At 35.6% G+C, this 27,888-nt stretch overlaps 3 protein-coding genes across 3 annotated transcripts; 2 read left to right on the forward strand and 1 right to left on the reverse strand.

Annotated features, from left to right (window-relative positions):
- Positions 1-1,756: 1,756 nt before the first annotated feature.
- Positions 1,757-7,689, reverse strand: LOC126702436 (lipoyl synthase, mitochondrial-like). The gene is made up of 4 exons (XM_050401138.1): positions 7,204-7,689; positions 6,284-6,495; positions 3,317-3,696; positions 1,757-2,225 (listed from the first exon to the last, which is right to left on the reverse strand). The coding sequence occupies exons 1-4, from the start codon at positions 7,599-7,601 to the stop codon at positions 2,106-2,108; spliced, it is 1,110 nt and encodes a 369-aa protein (XP_050257095.1). The 5' UTR covers positions 7,602-7,689; the 3' UTR covers positions 1,757-2,105.
- Positions 7,690-11,148: 3,459 nt separating this feature from the next.
- LOC126703007 (uncharacterized protein At5g01610-like) lies at positions 11,149-14,056 on the forward strand. The gene is made up of 3 exons (XM_050401891.1): positions 11,149-11,484; positions 13,120-13,174; positions 13,422-14,056. The coding sequence occupies exons 1-3, from the start codon at positions 11,398-11,400 to the stop codon at positions 13,799-13,801; spliced, it is 522 nt and encodes a 173-aa protein (XP_050257848.1). The 5' UTR covers positions 11,149-11,397; the 3' UTR covers positions 13,802-14,056.
- Positions 14,057-16,289: 2,233 nt separating this feature from the next.
- Positions 16,290-18,513, forward strand: LOC126704462 (eukaryotic translation initiation factor 5A-2). Its single transcript, XM_050403500.1, has 5 exons — positions 16,290-16,541; positions 17,298-17,420; positions 17,514-17,570; positions 17,670-17,744; positions 18,227-18,513. The coding sequence occupies exons 1-5, from the start codon at positions 16,416-16,418 to the stop codon at positions 18,326-18,328; spliced, it is 483 nt and encodes a 160-aa protein (XP_050259457.1). The 5' UTR covers positions 16,290-16,415; the 3' UTR covers positions 18,329-18,513.
- The last annotated feature ends 9,375 nt before the right edge of the window (positions 18,514-27,888 follow it).

Genomic DNA, 27,888 nt, shown 5'->3' on the forward strand with positions numbered 1-27,888 from the left:
CCATGGGACAGAGTCCGGGGACCGTACAATGTCCGAGTTGTGTCCAAAACTCAGTATTTTTCTTCTAAGCAATTGGTTTCCCCGTAGGCTTGAGTCCGAGGACCATACAAGGCCTTGGTTTTGTCCAAAACTTGTAGTTTTTCCTTTAAGTAGTTGGTTTCCCCGTAGGCTTGAGTCCGAGGACCATACAAGGCCTTGGTTCCGTCCAAAACTTGTAGTTTTTCTTTTAAGTAGTTGGTTTCCCCCTAGGCTTGAGTCCGAGGACCATACAAGGCCTTGGTTCTGTCCAAAACTTGTAGTTTTTCCTTTAAGTAGTTGGTTTCCCCATAGGCTTGAGTCCGAGGACCATACAAGGCCTTGGTTCTGTCCAAAACTTGTAGTTTTTCTTTTATATCATTTTTTTTATTTTCGAGGATTAGCCCTTCGACCAAAGTGTGGGGCGTTAACCTGATGTTGGAAGCCCCTAGAACTACCCGTGCCATTGACACTGCGAGGTGTAGTCCCAAGCGAAAATTTATGTCAGGACAACAACAGCGTGTTGCTGAAAATGGAGGAGCTTTCGCAGACCCTTGTTTGACAGAGACTTTATTCCGCCACCACCTGTGACAACGCGCAAGCCTTCCCACAGACGGCGCCAATTGTAGGGACACAATTTGTAACGACCCACAAAATAGTGTTGTGTTCGCACGTTAAGGGCCCAAACAATACAATTTGTAGAGAGTGAGCTTGTGAGGCTAGGCCTTGGTCACCGAACAGCGGTTTAGCCATGGTCAGCCATGGTGTCTATGGAAACTTACATGAAGGCGAATCTTAACGAGTTTAACGAGATCTTCTTCTGGTGGCCACAATGAATGGTTCCCGTTTTTTAGACCTTGTCCGAGGAGCTCCCTCCCTCCCCTTTGGTTCTCATTCCCTTTTATACTAGCGTTTACCCCTCTTCTAGTGTCCACGTGTCAGCTCCATTTTCTGGGGTTGAGACTTGTCCTATCAACTCATACCTGGAGTGGTTAGGAGTAGCTGTAAAAGCTGGATAGTCATGGTCCAAGGCATGGACCTTTCAGACGCAGGGTTCTTTATTGCTGTATTGATAGCTTTTTCCCTTGACCTGTCCCTGCACTGAGCTCGTCCTTTTTCTTTAGGTGTCCTATGGGATGCTGAGTGTGAGATCATTCTCAGCCACATCCTTGGGCCTTTTTGGGGCTTTCATTATGCGTCCTCGGCAATAGGTCTCCTCGGTTTGGGTCAAGGGCCCTAATGTAAAGTGAGCCGGAACCACAAATTCTCTGGCCCCACAAGAATAATTCTATTACTTTCACAAACTTCACAAACCCCAAAGTTTATAAACACATTCTTGTGTGCGTTTCAAAGAATAAAAGTTTTCTATTTCAGCAAAATAAGTGAATCACAAATAGAAATAAAACAAAAAACTACGATGTGAAATTTCAAAGCAAAGCAATATACTTTCTCATCAAAAAGTCAACCTTCTATAAGACTAAATAAAGTAATTTCAAAGCACCGTCACAAAAAAGTCACTTTGATGTAAGCCCTAGCAAAAAATATATTCGGATACCTACTTCACATCTATCTATAATCTGATTTTTATTTTTTCTTTTAAATTTATCTGTCAACCTTGTCTAATTTTGTAACTTCAAACCTCAAAAAATGCAATTTGACATGATTTCCAAATGATGTTGATTCTTGGATAAATCAAAGCTTACAATTCTGAAAAAAACAAGGTCAAAAGCACAATAAAAGCTTTGCTTAAATCACATATGCTTTGGCTCCAAACAGTCTTCATTAATTTGATTTCACTTCTCTAATCCAACGCAGTTCACCAAAGACCACAATTTTGTATGAAAATCAGCAGGTATATTGCCTTACATGGATCATAACACTATATACATAAATTCAAAACTATTTTTGTCAACAAAACTCAAGAGCAAAGCCTTAGAAATCCAATAGGTGTCAATTGAGCTACAAGGCTCTTGACCACTTTAAAGAAGTACTAAAGCTGGCTGAGCTTAAGCCCAAGTAATTATCACTTAAACAATGCACAGGAAGTGATGATTTTATGATATTATATGTAAGAGGGAAAAAAATACTCATCAACAAACAGGAAGCTGTGAAGAAGCAGCCCGATCTGATTCAATCATGGATTTGATGTAGAATTCACCTGCTTTATATGAAGATCTAACCATAGGACCAGATGCAACATATCGAAATCCCTGTCCATCCAAAGCACACGATTGATAATAATTATGCATGCACTCACATTAGAAAAAAATACTCATTGTCAACTTTATGCACGTTGAGAGAGAATGATTAATATACATTTGACATGATCAACTGACAATCAACATATGTTTGATAAAAAGTAAAGTACATCAAAACAATGTATTATATTAACCAGGGATAGGCAAGAAATCAAATGTCTCATTGTTGGTCTACTGTGATTTTGGAATCCAAACATTTGAATGCTCTTCAGTATTTGTTCTGACCGAGCAAGATGTAAGATACCTCAACTTGTTCTCACACTAGTTACAATTCTGTCATTACATATCCTTAATCACCACAATATATATTAGAGGAACTCCTTTCTTTAATAAATCCACCAAATAACATCTCTAGGTCCTCTATCATACATCTTCTTTATATTTCTCCATTAGACATCTAAGTAAGAAAAATACTTCTTTTTTTTTTTTTGATAAGTATCTAAGTAAGAAAAATACTTCTATGGTAGATCTAAGACCTCCCTAGCATAAAACCAAATTGATAATCCAATGATGTTCAATCTGATGCATTATTACACTAGTACCCTAAAGCATGAATAAAAAATCAAAAAATTAGGAAGAGAAAAAGATTGGTCACTGAAGGCACTCTCCTCCATAGGAAGAAGTATAAATCATATATTTTACATATAGAATGACTTCCCAAGTAAGAACAGTTAAGTAAAAGAGGAGAACAAGCCATCACAATTAAAGGGTACTACAATCAGGTAATTCTAAGTGAATATTGAGAAAGTAGAAATTGGAAAGATATAAAAGGTCCTAATAAAGTACTATCATTACCATCATGTTGAAGGAAGGGAACAGAGAGAGGGAAGGGAGTTGAAGAATGAGAGAGGGAGCAAATTCTGTAGCACTACCAATTGTAGTCACTAGTATGCAACGAATGAACATAGAATACACACACACACATAAATAGCCCAAGACAGATTATCTACCCAAACTACAATAAAGTTGACTAAACAAGCCATGCATGTAAGAATACAATCAATTAATGTGCCATAATCAAAATATAAAATATTCAAGCATACCATTTCCATGCCAAGAGTTTGATAATTCTCAAAAGCCTCAGGTGTAATGTATTCAAACACTGGCATATGGCGCTTTGACGGTCTCATATATTGACCAAGTGTCATCACATCCACACCTGCTGCTCTCACTTTCTCCATAGTTCTGACAACTTGCTCGGGTGTTTCTCCACATCCTAACATTATTGAAGTTTTGGTAAGTGTTCCTGCAGGAGCATAGTCCTTGGCCATCACTAAAACATCTAAAGACTGCTTGAAATTAGCACGGTTATCACGCACAGAACTCTGAAGCTCTTCAACCGTTTCAATATTATGAGCAAAGACATCTAATCCTGATTTCGCAACTTTCTCTACACAGCCAGCATCTCCTTGAAAATCAGGAACTGCAGAATCAAAATAGTGCAACATTACAGAAAGAACAAGGACTCCTCCAAACCAACTATGTGCATAAATCAACCTAAAAGAGTCCTTGTAAAGTCATCCAACTTCCTATTTATAAGCAGAATTAAATCATGTATACATTTGGATCCAAATTTAACCATGCATTCCACAGTCTAGGTAAACTTTATAATAAGTTCCAAAACAAGTATTCAAATGCCTCACTCTAAAACTGCCATTAGTGTACATCAGCTTCCCTATAAACAAATTCCAACCTGAAAAATTATTCAGCTCAACTAGTCAAAGCTCCAGAACCACCAAAATAAGATTATACAAACAGCCAATTAAAGGGTTTGCGTGGCTGATGAACCAAATTTTGAAAAACCATGAGCTGCACAATCAAAAAAATTGCAAGCAACTGATTAAGGGAAGCATAGAGAAATATTTATTTAGTTTTTATTTATATTTGGAAGTCAAATGTATTTTATTTTAGGTATTATTAATAAATTATATAAATTCGTATTTTATTTAATTCCTAGAGTCAAGGTTATTTTTATAATTCAATAATTGAGATTTCCCAAACAAATTAAAATTTGGGTGTTCCTATTTCAGTTAGAATTAGACTTTAGTCCTACTAGTCTATATAAGCATAATAACATACTACTATGAAGATGGTCTTATAGATTACAGTTTAGATGAATAAACTATTCTTGGAATTTTTCAATGGTTAGGTGTTGACTCCAGCCAACCTATGTGCTAACACCTAGAAGTTTCTTTTATCTCACTTAGGGCTAACTCAAAGCACTCCCAACTCCTAGAAGTTTGTTTTATACCTTTTGGTTATGACTCCAAGAAATCCTAGGTGATAATTCCTGGATGGATTTTATTGTTTCTGTTCTTTAATTTATGTGTTGCATCAAGTTTTGGTTTTGTCATGCACCAACAACATTGCAAAAAGAACCAAAACGCACATAGAAGGGCAAGAAATGTGAACCAAAAAAGAGTCATTGAAGATGTAATCCAAATTTTCTATATATAAGTTGAACCATATTATGTATAGCAATTGATACAAGTTCAACCGTGCAAACCATAGCCTGAGTAAAGTTTACCATTAGCTCTAAAACAAGGCTTTCTTTGTATCTGCCTAATGTTCATATGCTGCAGTATATAGGGATCTTAATAAAAAGCTTAATCACACGATTAAGGGCCGCAGGTTTTTAAAACTACCACAAGCTCAGCTTCTCTGAGCAGCATTTCTTAAAAGAAGCCTAAAAAGCACAAGCCACTCCACAAAATTAGTGAAAAGATAAAGAATTTTTATTTACCAACCAAACAGGGCCTAAAGGGCCACTAAATTAAATACCAATTCCTGCAATCCAGGAAAATGGACTTCAACGGGAATAACAGAAAATGGTAAACACATTGCCATCTTGTGCAGAATTAGCCATGGTGTTTAGTAGCCTACATTTGCAATCAAATTCCAAGATATCTATTGCTTTTCCAAGGAACTGCACAATCAAAATAGTACAAGCAACATCACAGAAAGAACAAAGATGCATCCAAAACAGCTATAGACAGAAATGAACACAAGAGTCATTGTAAAGTATTCCAACTTCCTATTTATAAGCAGATTTAAATCATGTTTAACCATGCATTCCACTGTCTAGGTGAACTTTACAGTAAGTCCCATAAAAAAGTATCCGAATGCCTCTCTCTAAAACTACTAGTATTGTGAATGAGCTTCCATATCCATATATACAAATTCAACATAAAAAAAATACTCAGCTCAATTAGTTGAATCTCCAGCACCACCAAAAGAGATTACACAACCAGCCAATTAAAGGGCTTGCATGGCTTATGAACCACATTTTCAAAATCAGGAGCTGCACAATCCAAAAAAGTGCACGCAACGTGACAGAAAGTGCAAGAACCAAGAGTCAATGGGAACGTAATCCAACTTTCTATATATAATCAAACCCTTATAATAACAATAGATCCAAGTTCAACCATACAATCCACAGCCTATGTAAAGCTTACAATTAATTATAAACCAAGTACGTAGGGGCCTTTGCTTAGATCTGCCTATAACGTATATGAGCTGCACTATTTACAGAACACAAAGAAAGGCTTAATCACCCAATCAAGTGCTGCAGGTTTTTAAACTATGACAAGCTAGGCTGCTTTGAGCAGCATTTCTCAAAAGCCACTCCACAAATTTGGTGAAATAACTAATATTTGACTCACAAGAAAAGATGCAGGCAGCTTCCGCTTTTTTAAAGCTGAAGCTTCCTTTGAAAAGACCCAACAAACAGAGCTTAAAGGGTCACTAAATCAAATGCCAATTCCTGCAATCCAAGAAAATGGACTTCAATGGCAATAATAGAAAAGCAACACATTTTCCACATTTGCAGCGTTAGTTGTAGTGTCCACTGGCCTACATTTTCCAAACAATCTATTGCTTTTCTTAATAACAATTAGCTATACTTGGAAACCTTTCAATTATTCTGACATCTATATACACATTCATTAATTCTCACACTTAAAAAAAATAAATAGAAAATAAATAAATAAAAACCAATAGCTCATTCATACCCAAGGCTTCTATCAGCATATTTGGCTTCAGCGCCTTCAACTTCTGCACCGTCTCAGTAAAATGGCCACTCCCCTGGTCAGGCAAATCATCCCGGTCCACACTTGTAATCACCACATATTCCAAACCCCATGAAGCAATAGCCTCCGCCACATTCCCCGGTTCATTCTGATCAGGCGGTGGAGGTGTACGCGACGTCTTCACATTACAAAACCTGAGAAAATTAACAATTTGAATTACAATATCAAACAAAGTATACTATACACCCATCCATCCATCCCTCTTCACAAACTTACAGAATCAATTCCACAAACATACCAAACTTTATTAAAACAAAAGAAATAAGAAGCAGGAAACGACTTGGATGGGTAAAAGTCACACTTTGCCCATCCGTTACGTATTTGGTCCCTAACATTTACATTGTGTGTCAGTTTGGTTCTTCACCTTTCAAATGAATCAATTTGGTCCTTAATCTTTTGGCTTTTTGTCAAAACGATCCCTGCCCTTAATAATATGGGTGAGCATTTTCCATCCACCAGTGACCAAATTGACACAATACCAAAAGGTTAGGAACCAAATAGACAATTTACCCTTCTATTTATTTTATATTTAAGGTCCAAAGTTCGAGCCCAAATCCCTTATTCGATAATAAGAGACTTTATAGGTTGAGCTAATAAATGAAACCCGTTATTGTAATGAGATTACTATTGAATTTTACTGGGCTCTTTTACTTTCAATCATCACAAGAATTCTAATTATTTGATATTGATTTTTTTTTTTTTTTGAAAAAAAAAAAAAAAGTGCACTGAATAAAGTTCAAATTAGATATTGGCATTGCAAATCAAATTGTATTTACAGAACTAAAAATCATGAAAGCTTAGACAATGATAAAATCATGAAATGCATAATTTTGTTTTTATACCGGCAACCGCGAGTGCAGGTATCGCCGAGGATCATAATGGTGGCGGTGGCGGTGCCAGTTTCGCCGCCGGACCAGCATTCGCCGAGGTTAGGACACCTGGCCTCTTCGCAGACGGTGTGGAGCTTGAGCTCACGTAGCTTCTTCTTGATTTGAACGTACTTTTCGCCGCCGGGAACGGCCTCCTTCATCCACTTGGGCTTGGGCAGAGGGTTCTTCTTGGTGCCGACTTCGACGGAGTACGCGAATTCCGATAGGGTCGGAGATTCTCGGGCCAGCCGGGCCCGAAGACCCTCGAGGGTTTTGGGGAATTCAGAGGGCGGTGGCGTTGCTGTTGTGGAAGCTGAGGAGGAGGAAAAAGTTCTGGTTATAGTGCTTAGGGCTCTCCACCTCCATTGCATCGTTTCTTTGTGTGTGTCTCTCTCGCTCTGTGTTTCTGTGAGAGAGAGAGAGAGAGAGAGAGAGATGGAGACTGGGTTTTGATGTTTTGACTAGTGGTGGTTGTTGAACGTTGATTGTTGTCTCTTCATTTTCTTTTTTCTTTTCTTTTTTTTTTTACACGATGAGAGTTTTTTATTTTCTAGTTTTAGTTTATTTAATTTATGTACCAATTTTTTAAATTTTCATGGTCTTTTTTAAAAAGTCGAATAAAAAATTTGAATTTTGAAGGCATGTAATAATAATTAATTGATATATTGTTCTGATAAATACAATTATCAAGAACGGACTTGCCACAACTTGAAAATCTTGCTTAATAAAAAAGGTAGTTGTAATTTTGTCTAAAAAAAGTTTAGCTCAAAATCGGATTTGGAACTATTTTCTTTGGATTTGTTATGAGGTGATCAATTATGTGTAATTTTAAAGACAAAATTAGACTATAAATTTGATTGTAATCAATGACTACAATATTCATTGAAAAAATTAACATGATTATATATTTTGAAAATTTAATTGTTAAATTGCATGTTTTTTATATTTTTAATAAACTTATTTTTTTATGTATAATTTTATACTATAAAAACTTGAGATTTAAACATTTGATTAATGATATAATTATAAATTTTTTATCATTTAAAAATTTTGAAATTATAAAGAATATAAGGAAAAAAAAGTAATCATGAAGAATTTTAATCCTAAATTGTTGTGTATTGATTTAAACTAATTCAGAAATAAATTTTATATTTTATTAAATACCTAATGATTGGAGCTTTTCGTGCCCTGTCCACCTACCACTACAATAACCCAAGCTGCCACTTCGGCTACATTATTAAACTCATCTTTAAACAAGGTGACATGTCATAATTTTCCTCGTTAAGATAAAAATAAATTATAGGTTTAATTAGGGCAAAGCTGGAAATATTTTCCAAACGACCAAGCTAAAGAGTAAATACAATAAAGTTCTTAAGTAAAAAAAAAAAAAAAAAAAATTCATAAATTAACTTTATCTCAACAAAGTTATGACCTATATTTTTCATTATACTAAAATCATTTATAATTGATTCTAAGCTAAATTTTTAGTAATATATATAGTAAAAAAAATTACTTAAAATCTTATTTTCCATCTTGTACACTAGGATGATCCCATATCAGTCATCAATACACCACTAGTATGAACAATCAAGTATAAACTACTATGTATAGTGAGATAAACAAACAATTAAGCAAAAAATTCAATATAAATACATTATAAATATATTATATAAAAAATTCAATAAAAAAATAAAGCAAAAAATTTCAAAACCAAATATAAATACATTAACGTACAATACATGACACTATTATAAATTTTTATATATATTATATAACATTCACTTTTAATAACACATTCACTCACGACTTAACAATACAGTAATATTATTAATATATTATATAAACTTATAAACAAAAATTTAAAGAAATTACAATCACAAGATTTTTTTTTTTTTTATTGAGATTGTCAAACCCACAAATGAAACTCAGTCAAGTTAAAATTGCTAAAGTACAACATACAGAGTTGTATAGCACATTACAAAGGTAGTAAACCGATTACACTAGTTTAGTCTTTAGTAGTATATTAATCGGTGTTCACAAGTTAAACACCGACTGAGAGAGAGTTTGAGAGAGAGATACCAGTGGTACTGTGACAAAGCTTGGAGTTGATGGAGAACCACAGATTCACAGCGAGGTGACTGGCGGCGTGATGGATTGAGTGCACAACACACACACAGAGTAATTTAGATTTGTTTTGGGTTTTTTTTTTAATTAAAAAAAAATTTTGGGTAAAATAATATTTTGGTTCCTAATTTTTATTAAAAGTTTGATTTTCATCTTTAAACTTTAAGAAGTTCATTTTTCCTCCCTAAACTATTAAAAAGTTCACATTTCGTCCCTAAACTGTTGAAAATGTTTTTATTTATATTCTTAAACTTTATTAAAAGTTTGTTTTTCATCCCTAAACTATTAAACAAAGTTCTTTTTTCATCTTTATTTTTGTCTTTAAATTATTGAAAAAAATCTTTACAAAATTGAGGAATGAAAAAAGAACTTTTTAAAGTTTAGGGACCAAAAACAAACTGTTAACAAAATTTAGAGACCAAAATAGTATTCTACCAAAAAAAAAATCGATCTTTGGTGATTTGGAATGTATAAAAAAGGAGAATTTTGGTTTTTTTTTTTTTTTTTTTCTTTTGGTATTTGGAAGGCCATGATGAGCTATGAAATGGGCTATCTTGATGGTAATTTTTTTGGGGGTCTATTTTGTAACAATCCAATTTTTTGGGGGTTTTCTGGCACTAATTAATATTTTTGAAACTTTTAGGACAACACCACTTATGAATGCTTAAGGTCCAAATTTTAGATTTTGAGGGATCAAATTTTGATATTTGAGAGGGGGCCAGTTAGTTATATTTTGTATAAATTCTAATAGTAGCACCAATACTAATGGGAAATTGGAAAAGCTGGGGGGGGGGGGGGGGTGGTTTAATTATGTTGTACTTAAAACGATAAAACTTAAAAAATATGCAGAAGAAAAAAAAATGATCCTAACAAATGTCACCTCTTTGGCATAAAAAGAGGAGCAATATCATGGAAATTTTCATTCTTCCATTATGTTGGTAAAATGTGGATTCCAGTTAATTCAACTGGTAAAATCTCTAATAGTTGAATAAGAAATTTGATGTTCAATTCCCGTCTACACCAAAAATCGATTGATGTCTTAGTCTAATGATAAAGAGCTATCATCAAGAACGAACGCTATAGGTTGAAAGTTAAAACTCTCTTTAAAAAAAAAAAAAAAAAAAAAAAAAAAAAGAAAAGTAGAGATATATATATATATATATATATATGTTGCTAATGAGATAGAATGTCATTATTGAAGCTAGTATGTTTAAGTGTGCTGTCCTTGTCTGTGTTATCTTGCAAAATACTTTAAGCCTCATTAGTAGCTTAATTGTCTTTAAAGCATCAAAATTCAAACAACCACCTTTTTAAAAAAAAAAAAAATTCTAGAGCAAATCAGAAACAACCACTTAAGCACTTATGACAGTATGACTTACTGTATTAATTATTATCCACAGAAATTATTGGAAGTTTTAATTTTCTTTTTTTATTCTTATTAAATTGTTTGGGGTGAGTGTATTTATCCTTAAATCTTAAATGTATGGAAAAATTCTAGTATCATATCCAAAATCATAAATTTGCCCATAATTTGCCCATGTGGTGAGTTCTAGTTGGTGAAGGAGTGCACCCCTCCACCAACCACAATTCATCCATGTGACGAATTATGAGCAAAGTTGTGGTTTTAGAGGTGACACCAAAATTTCTCTATACGTATCCGTTAAAAAAACAAAAAAATGTGTCATTCAGTTAAACTACAAACCACTGACACTTGGTTTCTCAAAAAAAAAAACTGATAAATATAAATCATATAATTCCTAATTTTCTATCTTGCATCATTTCTATTACTATACACTTTAATTCTCATTCAAAATTTCAAATTTATTTACCCCCTCTTCATTTTCTTTATAATCTTTATTTTACGTTTGTGGGCACGGCTTTGTGCTGTGCCGTCTTGTGAGTTGTGAGTTGTTACACATCCTGTGTGTCTCAGATAGAGAGACACAGAGAGAAAGAATTTTTGGTGAAGAAACTACTTCAACTTCTTCTTTTTTCATCAGTGTGAGACTGAGAGAGGAGAGGACTGGGAAGGGAGAGACAGAAATGGAGAAAGCTCTGACAAAAGTTGGGAGCTTTTGGATTTCCAAGAAAGCCAAGGCAGAGATCTCCAACATCACTGAAGACCTCTCTGTATGTTTCACCTGAATTCTCCACATTTTTTATTAGCTCCATCTTTAATTCTTCTTTATATTCTGTTTCACTAATCACCCATTTGCATTCTTCTCAATATTTTTCTTTTCCTGGCTGGTTTTTTGAATCTTTATATGCATAATGCTGCTTGATACAATGTACCCACTTGATAATTTGCAAGATCTAACTAAACATTACATGGTTTGGTGGAATGAGATTAAGATTGAAGATGGGCATGGCCTCTTTTTTTGGGTGGGAAATTCTTGGTTTTCATTTGGACTAGTGCTTGCACTTGATTTCTATTTGGTAAAATCTTTGTTAATTCTCTTGAATGAATTGTTCGATATTTCTGAAATACAACAATCTTTGGAATGTTTCTAGTTTCTACCCAAAAAGGCTGAAAAGAATTTTTGAAATTTTAAAAGAAGTCAAAAAAATGGATGTCATGTCAGATAATTGAAACATCACTTGCAACAATTTCTTCTATCTCGATTCATATCCTCATGCTTAATGTTTAGCTAATTAGCTTATTGGTGATTTAAAAAGAAAAGAAAGAAACAATTCTAGTCGGTTCCCACTTTTTTCTTTTTTCTTTTTTTAAATGGTGAATCAATAATTTGAATCAAAATAAAGAAAGAGATCACATTGTCAATAACAGAGTAATGCATTACTAATTTGTTTCTGCAGTGTGACTTTTGATGATCTCAATGATACTTTTTTATACACATTCCTCGTTTTGCCACTTCTAGGTCCTTCAATTTCTCAGTTATAAAGACAATCCTCAAAACTCTACATATAACAGTCCATTCCATATCTCTATATTGATCTTTTATTGCTATGATTATTATTTTTGAGAAACATTCATTTTTCTGCAAAATCATTGCATTCATCTTAACTTTCCTACCAATATTATATGAGGAGGAGGATGGCTAATGCTATAATTAAGCTTATCAACTAAGACACTAGACTTCTTTCCTTAGAAATCTTTTTTTTTTTTTATTTTTTTTTTTATAAATAAATGAAATTATGAAAGACTTCTTGTAGACAATGAAGAAGGTATTAAACTATTAATATATATACACACACAGAAAGTAAACCAATCAAGGTATCAAGCATTGGAGGCTTCCTAGCTTCCTTCCCTCTTACAGCCCTGAGATTTGCTATCCAAAACAGCACACATGGTGCCATGTGAAAATTTTCATCATCACATGCATATTTTTTAAAGTGTTATACGTCCTTTTGATATGCATCCAAAAAATTTCTAAAATAAAGAATTAATCTTCGCATATTGAATTTGTTGTACATAAAGATTTTTTGCTTCATGATTGGGTTGTATATAAAAGGTTTTGTAGTCCATTTCTGCAAAAGTTTGATAAATACTCACATGACAGTGCCTTTATGAGACAAATGAAGCAGAATATTCTACATAATAGGTGAGCTAAAACTGCAGAAATTATCTGGCAATAGCAGCTTCATTGAAGAAACAAAATCTACCCTCAAATTTACCATCTAATTTTAAGTATGAGCATATCTAAAATGAAAGCAAATGACATTTTTTTGCTATTTATTTGGTAATGTGACATGTAGATGACTCCTATATCAACTTTAAACTAATTGTGCTGTTTTGAATATCAGTCTCTTTCTAATACTGTTGAAGAGAAGGCAAAATGGGTGTTCAGCAAGCTGAAAGGTAAGAGCACTATGTATTGGTGTGATTGCCCTAATGTGTGTACATACTTTGCAGTTACTTCTGCTCCATAATAATTTTCTATCACTTGGTTAACATGAAATAAATACTTTGGTATTACTCAAACAAATGTAGGATATCAAGGCCCTACATAATTGGTTAACACTTGGACAAGATGCGATAGTGTATTAAGATTATTTACATCACAAATATGTTCTCAGAGATTAAATAAAGCTTACCCTTCTTATAGGTAAGCCATCGAAAGCCTTGCCAGATCTTCTCCGAGAGTACAACCTTCCCCCTGGTCTCTTCCCTCGAAACATAACATGTTATGAATTTGATGAATCAAGGTCCAAGCTCATAGTGTATTTGCCCTCTGCATGTGAGGTGAGCTTCAAAGACTCATCCATTGTAAGGTATGCCACTCGTGTTAAAGGGACATTATCAAGGGGAAAGCTCACTGGAATAGATGGAATGAAGACAAAGGTTCTGGTGTGGGTCAAGGTTACCAGTGTGGCTGTCGAAAGCTACAAATCTGATAAAGTATGGTTCACAGCTGGTGTGAAGAAATCAAGGCCCAAAGATGCCTATGAAATGACTCGTGATGCTGTTAAAGTAGAAGAATTTTGAGGCTCCTACTGTTTGTGAATTTAATCATTTGATAAACTCATTTTTATTCATATGTTAATAGCTGGAGAAACATGAAGATTAAGTGGCAATTTATGTGGAATTCTTTGGTATTGGTTTTGTGACATTGTCAATCTTTCGGTTGTGTTGCTCCTACTGTTTGTGAATTTAATCATTTGATAAACTCATTTTTATTCATATGTTAATAGCTGGAGAAACATGAAGATTAAATGGCAATTTATGTGGAATTCTTTGGTATTGGTTTTGTGACATTGTCAATCTTTCGGTTGTGTTGTTTGATGCAAATTGTTAGATTGATAACCTTTCTGGTTTTACTAAAAAAACCTAATTGAGCTGAACTTGTTCTCTAACCAGCTTGTCATTTGGATTGTTATTAAGCTCTAAAAACATTCGATGTCTAAATCATGTTATTAAAGATTAACACTTAGGTACAGAACAGTACCCTAGGTGCACTACATAGGTTTCCTAATTAAATTTGAATGCATAATTGCATTGAATTTAATTCTCATTGAAAAGATAATATTGTTTGTACTCTATTGGTCAATGCAATCAGGTGTTTTAATTTAAATAAGATTCCTAAGATACAATATCTAAGTTTTGCTCTTAAAAACTTAGGTATATGGTATACATATTGGTATGAAAAACTCATCTGCTCAAAAAAAAAAGAAAAAATGGTGGGCTTGCCTAATACATGTGGAGGGGGTAGAGCTTAGACTACAAAACTGAGCTGACTCAAACACTCCCAATACACCTTTGGTTGCTCCTTAATTCCCAACCCCAAACCAAATGCTTAAAAGTTAAAACACATTACGTACTTTGCTCAAAAAAAAAAAAAAAACATTACATATAGTCAAAGGCCACGAAGACCATGCAGATATATTTGCTTGAATTTGGTAACTGGGATAGATATTCAATTTCGTGTGAGAGGGTTATTCAAAACTTTTGTGGAATTTAAAGGAGTTAAAAAGTTATTCAAACTTTTGTGAAATTTAAAGGATTACACGGTATAACTCTTTGAGACACAATCTCCTTAATAATTTGGATAAAGATTCCATTTTGTATTAGAGGGTTATTCAAAACTTTTATCTACCTATACTTTTATTTAAAGGGCTTCTCTTGTTTTGGATCCTCATTTTTTTTTTTCAAAAATACCTCTACACCCTTATGTTTAAGTAAAGACAAAACTAAAGGACAATCCAGTAAAAATACAACTCTAATTCCCACTAAAACATTACCTACAAAATTAGCTCACTTTCCTCTTGATTTTCAAATTGATTTATCCACGTATAAATTAGATTCTCAAAAAAAAAATATATATATATATATATATAATTAAAACACAGGTTTTTTTTTTTTTTTTTGTTACAAAAATTTGAATTGTGATTTAATATAGTTTTTTTTTATATTTTTTATATTTCCAATTATTCTTGAAACTTTAATGGCAGTGCATGTACCAAAAAAAAAAACATCAATCATTAGAATAAAGATATCATTTCATTTTAGATGACATAACGATGGCTCAAATTTTTTCCTTTTCTATGAAAGCGAGGTTGCAAAAAATGAGTGTGGTCTTTTCTAACCCTTGAGTAATAATGTAATATCCACCTCTTTTGGTGGGGATGTTATTGGATCAGGATGATATTGGATTATTAGTGTATTATATCCACTTTATTCCTACTCTAAGGTAGGGACAACTTGCACAAACGAAAGTGAGGTAGGTTGCGAGCAGGATAGGTTAGGGGTATTTTGACATGCATAATCAAGTGATCTATCAATTAAGATAGATCGTGACATTTTTGTCATTCCCACATCTGACAATTCCAAAGCAACTTGCTACCTCAATAATAGAAAGCAACTTAATTTCCTCACTTGTATAACTTTATATACATTTCACAATATATATTTAAATTTTATGCCATTAATATATATATTTGAAATGGAAGGAGATGAAAGGAGAGTAGAAAATGAAAGGCAACCAAAAATAACATATGTCAAAAATTTAGGCTCTGTTTGGTACGCGAGTTCAAACATATGTTTTCAGTTTTTTAACAACATTACACGTATTTTCACACATTTTTTCACCCATATTTTCAAAAATATTAAATACTGTTATTTAAACACACATACTAAATGGGCACTTAATACTTTCTAATTAACTTCCTCTACTCCAATCTCTCCCCATTTTGAATGATTTGAAAAACAACCAAAAATGGAAATGTCTTTATCATTGATTCTCATTGGATGGGCCTCATGGACCAATCCAACACATCAGTCACCCACCTACCTCCTCAGCAAAGTAACACACCCAAAAGCCCAAAAGCCCATTAAAAAGAAAAAAAGAAAAGAAAAACACTTGCGTAAAACTAACGCCTCTCTATCTCTATATTATCCAAAGATCCAACGGTCCAAACCATTTCTGGGCCCACCACGAAACCCTAGAATAAGCACCGTAACACACTTGAGTTTCTTTTTTCCATTATATAAATTCTCTTCTTCTTCCTCTCCGCCTCCGGGATCGGTCACTCCACTCACAAATCCAATCCACTGAGTTCAGAGAGACCGAGTCTAACAAAGCAAACCCACCAAAAAAAACGACATGTCGGACAGCGAGGAGCACCACTTCGAGTCCAAGGCCGATGCCGGAGCCTCCAAGACTTACCCTCAGCAAGCTGGTACTATTCGCAAGAATGGCTACATCGTCATCAAGAACCGTCCTTGCAAGGTTCAATCTTTTTTTTGCTCTGTTTCTAAGACAAAATCTATTTTTGATTCTGGGTTTTTGTTTTTTTTTGTCTTAGATCTGTACTTTTTGTTGGTTCTGATTTTGGGTTTTTTTTAGCTTTAGATGATTCGGATCTGACCCAAAAGCAAAAGGGTTTTTAGGAATATTCTTTTTTGACTATTTTATTTGTTTATGGGGCTTAGAAATGAACAAACTTTGAACAATTGAACAATTCTGAGTGTTTTGTTTGATTTGCTATCTGGGTTTTTATAGTTGAATGATGTAGTTGAATGATGTGTACTTAAGATCCATAGTTTGTTGCCCATTTCCATTTCATGTTCTATATTGGTTTATTGATCTGGGTACTGTAGCAAATTTTGTTTTTTAGATTGTTGCTTTTATCATGTAAATGACAACTTTGATGGTCTCTAGATACATGGAGTTTAGTAGTATGAGTTGTTCGGATTAGTATGTTGAGGATTTGTATTGAATTCCAGACTTTTAGGACCAAGGCATGATGAGTTTTGATAGATAAGGGCAGAAAATAATACTAGTGGGAGTGGCCGATCTGACTACTATGTCGATGATCTATAGCCGATCCCAAAATTTTGGGACTAAGGCATGATTGTTGTTGTAGTTAAGTTAATATGGATGTAGATTTTGGTGGTGTGGTCTTGCTATATATGTTGAGGTTTGATGATTTTATAGTTGTGGTTTCATGAACTGATATATATCATTGATTGTTTGTTGTGTAAGGTTGTTGAAGTTTCCACCTCTAAGACTGGCAAGCACGGTCATGCTAAGTGCCACTTTGTTGGAATTGACATTTTCACTGCCAAGAAACTTGAAGATATTGTGCCATCTTCCCATAACTGTGATGTATGTTTTTATTTGTTTTGTTATTCTTCTCTCTGTTGATTATGCTTCTTTAATTGTTATAAGTTTTCAGTATTTGTGGGGTGTGTTATGCAGGTTCCTCATGTCAACCGTACTGACTACCAGCTGATTGATATCTCTGAGGATGGATTTGTATGTTCAATTTTTATATCTCTTTTCATTATTCCTGTGCTTGAGAGTCAATTTTTCATATGAATGTTGGTTTCTGACTGGTTTGATTGCTTTTTTTAGGTGAGTTTGCTGACTGAAAATGGGAACACCAAGGATGATCTGAAGCTCCCAACTGATGACAATTTGCTGACCCAGGTTGGTTTCTAGTTGCATTTTTTTTTTTGGGTCAAAGTTTGAACCTGAAGTTCTCATGAGGCTCTACTCTTTTGCTTTTAAATCATCTTTCTGTGTTGCGGAGTATATGGGTCCTAAATCTTTACTACAACATGTTACTTTGCTCCACTTGTTTCCTGTTTTGATGACTTAACTTGGGTGCATTTCTTCTCTGGAACCTTTGGGGGTAAAACCTAGTTCTAGTATTTTAGGTTCCCCAATGAAACAAAAATAATCTTATCTTTTCCAATGATAATTACATTCAATGCAACCACATGTTTGAATTCAATTGGAGAACACTGAACTATACCTAAAATTTACCCAACCTTTGGTTATGTTTTTGGTCCATAGAAATTGTAGTTTTTCTTAATGATTTTCTATATCTTCGACTTGTATTCTGTCTTTCCTTTTTCTTTTAAAAAAAAATTCGGATAGCTGAATACGTCATTGATCCTTGTGTGCAGATCAAGGATGGATTTGCTGAAGGCAAGGACCTGGTTGTCTCTGTGATGTCTGCAATGGGAGAGGAGCAGATTTGTGCTCTGAAGGACATTGGCCCCAAGTAGTTTCTTTATAATAATTCAGAAACTGTTGTTGGAAACTTTAGTTCAAATATTTTTGTGAGCCTTTATAGCTTGCTTTTCTTAAGACACAGCGGGTATACTTGGTGGTTGTGCGGATGGAGTTATGCGGGTCTGGAAAACGAAGTTATATAATGTTATGTTTGTCTTTCAAAGACTTGCTTTCATCATCTAGATTTGCTTTTTTTCAATTATGTTGCTTTCATTCTGCATTGATGGGAGAAAGAAAAAAAGAGATTTGAGTAGTGCTTACACGCAGAAAAGGATGCCTTTCTTGAAAGGTCTAATGAGAGGTGATTGTAGAAATTGGTGCAGAAACTGGCATATGCTTGATGTTTTCTAAGCATGGTGGAGTAAATTGTGTTGGGATTTAGATAATAAAACATTACTGCCTGTTAAGTGCTCTCAGGTTCTTTACACCATACTACTGAATTTAGGTTTATTGTGTTTACTGTTTACAATCTGAAGATTGAGAAAATATTGGAAGACGGATGGTCTGTGAGACCCTGTTTTTGTGGTTTCAGACTTTCAGTCTGACTATATGACCTCATGCCCATGAATAAGGAGTGTCAGAAAATGGGCTTGTTTACTGCAGAGAATAATTTAAAGTATTATAATTCTATATAGATTGAAATATACGATAAGGATTTTGGTTTAAGTAATAAAAATTTTGTGGTGTTAGAAAAAAAAAAATGCGGAAACAGCTCGCAGAAAGTTTGCAACGAATGAGTGGAAAAATCCTCTCAAACAGTCTTTCGTCTTTCCGTAGAACGTTGGTAATGGACTAGGCAAAGTCACTTGAGTTATAGTGCCGGTACAAAATCAGCATGTATTGTAGTTTAGTGTTAGTTTGTTATTTCGTGTTTTGGTAGTTTCCACCCTCATTGGTTGGATGGGTTTTTGGACTACAACAATAGGGAAGATGATTCAAAATTTCAAACCTTTATTTTTCTTATAAAGGAAAGCAATCAATACCATTGACCTACAAAGCACTTGGTCAATTGGATTTAGGCGTCGATTGGCTGGTGGGTTGGTGGTTACTTCTTGTGTTGAGGGAAAAATGGGTAACTAATCCTAATTTCCCAACTATCTAGTTAGTAGGTCCAGTTCTGAAAGTATTTTTTTTTTTAACATCTCAAGCCTCAAAGACTCGATTTTGGGCCTGTAAACCGAGTCTTTGAGGCTCGGTTTGTTTGATCTAAGTTGGCAAAAACGCCACATGGAGTTCACGTGGAGTACACGTGGAACTCAAGTCTCCAAGACTCGAGTTCAACGTAGACGTCATGTGGACGTGGATGCCACGTAGATTATCTAATACTCGAGTCTCTGAGACTCAGTTTACTAAAAGTGAAAACCGAGTCTTAGAAACTCGATAAGACTCGATTTCCACGTGTACGTCATGTGGACGTGGATGCCACGTAGATCATCTAATACTCGAGTCTCTGAGACTCGGTTTACTAAAAGTGAAAACCGAGTCTCAAAAACTCGATTTTCAATTGGGGTCAGATCCTTCATGTGGGCTGGTCATTTCTGTTTCCCATCAAGTCACATCATTTTGTCTGGTCCAGTCACTTGGGATTCAGAGAATCTTTTGACTGATTCCTCTCTCAACAACTCTCACAAAACCTCTCTCAATTGTCATACAACTCTCATAAACTCTCATATCTCATATACATTCAGCAACTCTCATATCTCATATACATTTAGCAACTCTCATATACATTCAACAGCAAAACGTTGCTCCTCTCTTAACTCTCATACAAGCCCAACATTCACTGTAGTCTCCCTCTCTCACTCCCCCTCTCACTCTCATACAATCTTAGCAATACATTTGCACATCCTGATGTTAGGTAAGGGTCTGCTCACTCTCTAGTTGGTTGTTTAGTGTATATAACTGCCTTAGAAAGTGTTGCTTGCATTGAATTTGTCATAACATTTCCTGATAAAATATTTGTTTGTATTAAATATTTAGATTTGTTTCCTGATAAAATATATATATATATATATTAGAGAAAGATACACGAATCCACCGACTAATAGTCCATCCACATAGAAATATGGAACAGACATGCATGAAGAGAAATATGGAGAGAGATTTTCTTCTTTTTCTCTCTTATTCAATCTTGGCAAATCCTAGTGCTTAAACAGTTCAAATTTGTGTTGTATCAATATCATTTTGTTTAGAAATGGCAACGGGTCGGGTTCGGGTCAGGTTTTTCCATACCCGAACCCAACCCGCGGGCCCAGACCCGACCCGTTTACTAAACGGATTTTTTTCGCGGAACCCGGACCCGCCCCCACCCCCACCAGGCCCCACGGGCTCCACGGGCTCCATTGGGTCGTGGTACTTCAGGGCCCATTCTGTGGCCCAATCAAAAAAAAAAAAAATGTTTCCCTAATATTGATTTTCTCAGTAACCAAACAGGAGGGGAAAAAGAACACTCAACAAAACCCATTATTTTCTCAACAACCAATAGATCAGAAACCCTTTTTTTTCATTACAATATTCTCCCACATCAAAAGCAAAAACAAGAATTAACATACAAACCCTAGGTCTGAACAATAAGACCCTACAAAATCAAATCAAACAAGCTGATCTATTCAACCAAAATAGCACTAAAACTAGAAATTACAAATTTGATTCTTTGAACAAAAAGAACGATTTTCACTGCAAAAGCTTGAGTTCACAACGAGGTGAGGGAGATGAGAGAGTTGCAGCCTTGTGAGGTGGAGGAGGGCCTAGCGAGGTGAGGGAGGAGCAACGACGTCTGCAGGCTGCGGCAAGGTGAAGGAGGCAGGGAGGAAAGACCAGCGAGTTGGAGAATGGAGCGGTGCCAGCGAGGTGAGGAATGCAAGGAGCAGCAGCATCGGCGAAGTGAGCAGCGGCACTGGCGATGTGAGCATGGGAGGCGAAGCAACGACGCCGGCAGTCTTACGAGAGTGAGAGTGAGAGTGGGAGAGAGAGTGAGGGTGAGGGAGAGAATGGGAGGCGGCTTGGGAGAGAATGAGAGGGTGAGAGAATGGGTTTGAGGGATTTAGGGGAAAAGTGAGTATTTATAGTTAGGGTTTTTTTTTAAAAAAAAATATTATATATACAGGTTGGGTTCGGGCCGGGTATGCCTAATACCCGAACCCGCTTCGGGTTTTTTAATGAAAACCCAGACCCGACCCTAATGTTAAACGGGTCGGGTCGGGCCGGGTACCCGTGGGTCGGGTTCATTTTGCCATTCCTAATTTTGTTAGGGTTAAGTCTAGTTCGAAAGCTGTTAAAAGATGACAAAACTATCAAAATATGACAAGTTGATGATTTTTTGTTCATAGCTTTTTCACTATCTTTATATAATGAATTTTGCAGTGAAAATTATCTCATTGAAAAGTAGGCATATAGGACTTCAAAACGAATATAATTTGATTCAATTTGGATTTTAAATAAGTGAAATGCGACCGTTTGAAATTGGCACAACTATATTATCTTCAAGATTTTCACTTGAGTAAAATGTTCTTGTTGACTATGTAAATTTTTAGGTTGTGAATTCTCATTTGTAGAAAATCTAAACAACCTATACAAGGCACAATAACAACAACTTTTTGGTGAGAGAGGGCAGTCACGAAATGAAGATGTTGAAGCCTTTCTCTTACCTAAAATAGAAACAAAAAAAAAAAAAAAAAAAAAACTTGGCAAAAAAAAAACTCATCTATGTGCTGTGATCCAAAAAAAGAAGTTATTAGAATTCTTGACAACACCTTAAGCCTTAAACTTTTAGTAGTTGAATCCGTAGAGTTGTTTTTCCTTTCAAGAGTTTTAACTTAGTTACCAAATCTTGTGCTGCATAATTAGGCTTTATCATTATTGCTTTAGATTTTGAAGTTATCTGTCACTAACATATTATACTTGACTCTCTAATAGGTTCACAATCTCTAAAGAATATTGATATAAATGTATACTTTGGTGGACCCCTTGACAATCCTAGAGGGATTGACGGATTACCATTTAGAAGGGAGGGTATCGAATGCTACTGCATGATGATACGACGTAAGTTGAAGACGTTAAATGATTTGAAGAGGAAAATAATGGAGGAATTGAATTTGAACCCTACTTGGTATGACATCAAGATTATTTATCGTTACCCACAAGAAGTCCTTCATGAACGGATAAATTACGGTTATATGGCGATCAAAGAAGATAAACATGTAAGGATGATGTTTAATAGGATTCAGAAAATGCCCCAAGTAAATGCTGTTGAGTTGTATGTAAGTTTGGAGGCACTTGCAGACAACACTACTGAGGTGGTGCAACAAACAACTACGGCTTTACAATTTACAGCCCTAGATGATGGATGCACTACAATGAGAGGGTATACAATGGGAGGTTATACGCTCCCATCTCAAGATCATATTGCCAATACTAGTGAAACCCTCTATCCTCAAGAGACATATTTAGAGGAGGAAGACGAAGACGAAGATCATGCTACGAATGATGGTGAAAATGTTGAGATTGTGGATGAGTACGAAGAGAGGATTGAGCAAGGCGACTTTGAGAACGATGTGGATGACCATGAAGTCGTTCCCAATTTTGAAGAGGAAAATATGGAGTACCGTGATGAAGGTGATGCAGATGATGATATTGGTGTCCAGCATTATAGAAATACGACCACTAGCTACAGACCTCCTGCCGACTTATTCTACACAAATACTTGGGAAGATATGGTTGATCATTCACGTCTTCAGATACCATTTGTTTCTACTTGGGAAGATGGGATGCATTTTTGTAAAGGGTTGACTTTTGCAAATGAAAAGGCGGTGAAGTGTGCATTGATAATATACGCAGCAAATGATAATAGAAATTTTATAATCCGGAGGTCGACCAAAACGAAATTGTGTGCCGCATGTGTTGACGACAACTACAAGTGGTATGTTGGGGCATTCATGAAGGCTAAATTCAATGGTCTGTGGATGGTCACGTCTTATGTGAATCCACACACTTGTATACCCTTTGGCCTACAAAGAGACGGTAAAATGATGAATTCTAATTTTGTTGCATCAGAAATTGTGGGAAAATTGCAACAAAATCACACTGCACGTATTGATGAGCTCTGGGAGATCATACGTACTAAGTATAATCATGAGCTTTTTTACTATAAAGTATGGGACGCAAAACAAAAGACAATTGCTAAGATATTTGGGGATTGGGAGGAGTCTTACCAAAGGTTGCAAAAATTGTTGTTGGCATACTTGGATCAGGACTCAGGTACCCAATATAGCTATCACACCATACCTAGGCCATACGAAGGTACTGCGTTACTGTGCTATGTATATTGGGCATTCACTCCATGCATTACTGCATTCCAATATTGCAGGCCAGTGATTAGTATTGATGGGACTCATCTGTATGGTAAATACAAAGGGCTATTGATGATTGCAATGGCAACCGATGCTAACCAAAAGGTTTTGCCTCTCGCCTTTGCTGTTGTGGACAAGGAGTCAGGGCCTAGTTGGGGGTGGTTTTTAGAGTGTCTCAGGACTTCGATAGAGCATGTCATACTTGAAGGGGGCATTTGCATTATTTCTGACCGATATAAATGTATCAAATGCGTCATTTGAGAGTGGCCTAGAGGTCGAGATAGAACAGAACAGGTATTTCACAGATATTGCCTTCGACATGTTGCTAGCAACTTCAACAGACACTTTGATAACCTGACTCTAAAGGCATTGGCCTTGAAAGCTGGATATGCGACTCATGAAATTAAATTTGAGTCTATAATGCAAACCATTAAGGAGGCCGAGATTAATTTACTGAGAGGTGTAGACCCTACTGATTGTCGGATTGAACGTTATATGCCATACACATATCTAGTAAGTGAGGATGTGGAGAAATGGACCCAGTCACATGATGGTGGAAGACGTTATGGGGCAATGACAACCAATATCTCTGAGTGTTTTAATGGGGTACTTAAAGGTGCCCGCGGTTTGCCCATTACTGCAATGGTTGAGTTCACTTAGTGCAAACTTGTTGCATATTTCCACGATCGACATAAACAAATTACTTCTGATCTCTCTCGAGGTAAGGTGTGGAGTGATTATGCAATGGAGATCTATAACAGAAATGAGCAGAAAATTGCAGGACACACTGTGAGGAATTTTAATCATGAAGAGGGTGTATATTAAGTGGTTACCCCGTACAACAACCATAGAGGTGGAGGGGGAAACCACAGTCATGAAGTGCGCATATTTGCTAGAACATATGGTTGCGGAAAGTGGCAAAACTTGAAGATCCCTTGTTCACATGCAATTAAAGTTCTTCAAGGTCTGCACCTCAATGCGACCAGCTATATTGACCCATGTTACAGTTTGAACAACGTCATTCTCACATATTCACATAATTTTGTGGTGCCAAAGTCAGAGTCATTATGGAGGGACGTTTGCGGACCACAAAGGGTGCCTAACCCACAGCTGTTGCGGGGCATAGGTCGTCCTGTGAAATCAAGAATAAGGAATGAAATGGATGGGGTACGGCGAGAACGGGGAAGCCGGAGGGAAGATCCAGACTTGAGGGAGATTCAACCGAGGTAACGATGCGGAGTGTGTCATCAAGAAAGGCATAACCGTAGAAGCTGTCCCAATTCCCGTGGGGCTTCGACAAGTGGTAGTGCTATAAACTAGGCAAGTGCCCTCACTGTTTTTATATAATATACTCAGAATTTCATTTTGTTATTGTTCTTTGCATTTGGAAACTAATGACCGTATTTTAATTTTTGTCAGGCGAGCGGAGACTCGATTTTGCTAAGTGACATTGTACGTGGGACTTGTGGTTATCTTCTGTATGGACAAGTGCTAGGTGACTATGTAGAGTATGTTGTATCAACATGGACAAGTGCTTGGTGACTATGTAGAGTATGTTGTATCAGTATGGTTTAGTATGGACAAGTGCTAGGCGAATATGTAGACTATGTTGTATTTATTAGTTGTTATTTTGTTTATTGTTGAATGTTGTTGTAATTGAACTATTTGCTGTCCATTGTACTCGTTACGTTAGTTGCGTTGTGCAGCTTTTGCCTATAATGCCAGCAATGATATTACTTTGGCATTAGTAGCTACTACTTTGGCAAGTTCAACCACAGGGCCCTCCTTTGAAGCGATGATAGCTAGTATTGAATGTTTTTGTGCGCTAACAGGGCAACTATAATGCCCATGAATAGTAACTGTTTTAATCCGGTTGTTTGCATATGATGTACGCTCCCTTTGACCACTATCATTTGCTTGTACCTACTTGTTTACGGCTGCCCATGTGATGTGTTCTGGATCTAATTTACTGTTGCAGAGGAAGGGAAAACCAATTCTGGTTTACTGCTGCAGGAGTAGCTGCCAAAAAAAAAAAAAAAAAACCCAGTGGAACTCGAGTATCTATACTCGATTGACAATTTAAACATTTTTTATATAAGTGGAACCCCTCCCCTCTTTTCTCCCTCCAACTTCCCCTAAATTGAGGGAATTAAAAATATAGGGTTTGAAGGGGTAAGAAAACTGTCCCAAATCCCCTCAAAACCTTCCCCCTCCCCCTCTAAAAAAATCCTAACATGGCTTATTAAACCATTCTCATTGTTCTCTCTCTACACCCCTCCTCTGCCTCCATCCAAACACATTCTAAGGCATAGTAGGTGTTATAAACATCAATCTGAGAAAAAGGACAGCTACTTGTGGATACTTTCATCATATACCACCTCTCTCTCTTAGTATCCCTCATTTGAACTATGACAACAACAACAAGGCCAGGGTCCCAAATTTTTTGGGGTTAGCTACAGATCCTCAACAGATTAGTCAAGGTCGACTACATATATTCCTCATTTGCACTAAAAGAAAAAAATACTTAAAATTACACTAGGTGTCTAAGAATGATTCAGTATTCTGCAAAGATAATTTAGTTGACCAAAATTTGTTCCACGCATGAAACATCCAGTTCTTAATGCAAAGACCAAAGTGGGAATCTATTCCAACACTTGAACCATAATGATGCGATGAACTAGGGCTAAAATCTACAAAATCAGAACAAGCAACAGAACAATCCCACAGACAAGAACAAAACAAAAGAGACCACTACTAGTTCCATCCTATCCTCATGAAAGATTTTGTTGCCTGCAATGCGAGATGGCACACATCCTTCAAAATAATTCTGAAAACTTGACAAAACCACAGACCCTAAAGCTTTTATTTACAGGTCTTGATGTCGTTGATGGTTGCTTGCTGCTAAATCCCATGTACACTTAGTATAGCTACTACAAATATCCTTACTACTAGTTAAGACTAGTATTCTTTGAGAGCCACTTTGTTTGAGAAAAAACAACGTTTCTCACATATACATTATGCTTTGTGCCTTTAAGCCAAGAAAAAGGTAAATATCCAATAGCATATATATTCATGACCAACATGTGGAAATTCTCAAAAGGCGGATTAGGCTAAGCAAGATGTTGTAATGAGAACGTCAATCAGTAGTTCTTAACATCTAGCGAGTACCTTCTCCAAGAAAAAGAATTAAATTAATAATGACTTTATTGCCTTTATCATCAAATGGTCAAAACTGGGCTTCCTCTTATGCACTTTGTAACAAGTTTGTGTCATACAGGGTGTTAAACAACTTCTAACTTCAGTACTTACCTTAAGGATTATAGGTGCATTTATCCTTAGTGGCACAATTATAATAGTTGGGTTTATACCTTCATAGTCGCCTTACGAAAAGTACAAAGAAGATTTCCTATCCTAGTAGAAGGGTAGAGGAAGCAAAGACAGAAGAATGTTTTATATCGAGCACTAGCAGCTATTCATTTAAAAATATAATAGATGCATAGCCTACCTCAGTTCCCACAAGTCTAACTAGGTCAAGTTTTGTATTACATCTTGCTCCACTTCGATTAGAGAATGAGTTAGAACCAACTAACTAAAAAAACTTAGCCTAAAACGTTCGATTGTAGGCTGTTTATTGATCAAACCTTAGCCTAATTTTTTTCCATTTGTATACAATTTGGGCTCTAGAAGTTAAAGTAATGCATTTGAAAAAATGTAGATTTCCATAGAAAAGCATGTGATACAATTTGTAGAAATATAGCTAACCACAATGTCAAGATCCTTCTTACATTATTTCTTCATTTCCTTTGTAGCAAGGCTATTACATCAAGCTAACAACTGACAGTGGAAAAAACAAACAGAAGCATGACACATCATAGCTAATAATTTTGTGGGCTTAAACATCTCACCCAAAAAAAAATCGTTATGCATTCATCATATGATTAATAAGCATGCTCCCATAATGACACATAATCATAAAAATGCCACCATAGATGTCATAAACACCCATGCACAAGGAAGCACATCACCAATAAACACAGATAAAAAGATCTAAATAGTATGAAAACATAGAAATGACCCTCCTAATAGATATTCCATTCAATTTTTATAAAAAGAATTTCTCCGTTGTTATGACAAATTTGTAACAAAAAGGTTCCATCACCTTTTTTTTCTTTAGTATATCTTCAAATATACATTACTCCAATGAG

Source organism: Quercus robur, chromosome 10, assembly GCF_932294415.1.
Source record: "Quercus robur chromosome 10, dhQueRobu3.1, whole genome shotgun sequence".
In the NCBI taxonomy this organism is placed as follows: Eukaryota; Viridiplantae; Streptophyta; class Magnoliopsida; order Fagales; family Fagaceae; genus Quercus; species Quercus robur.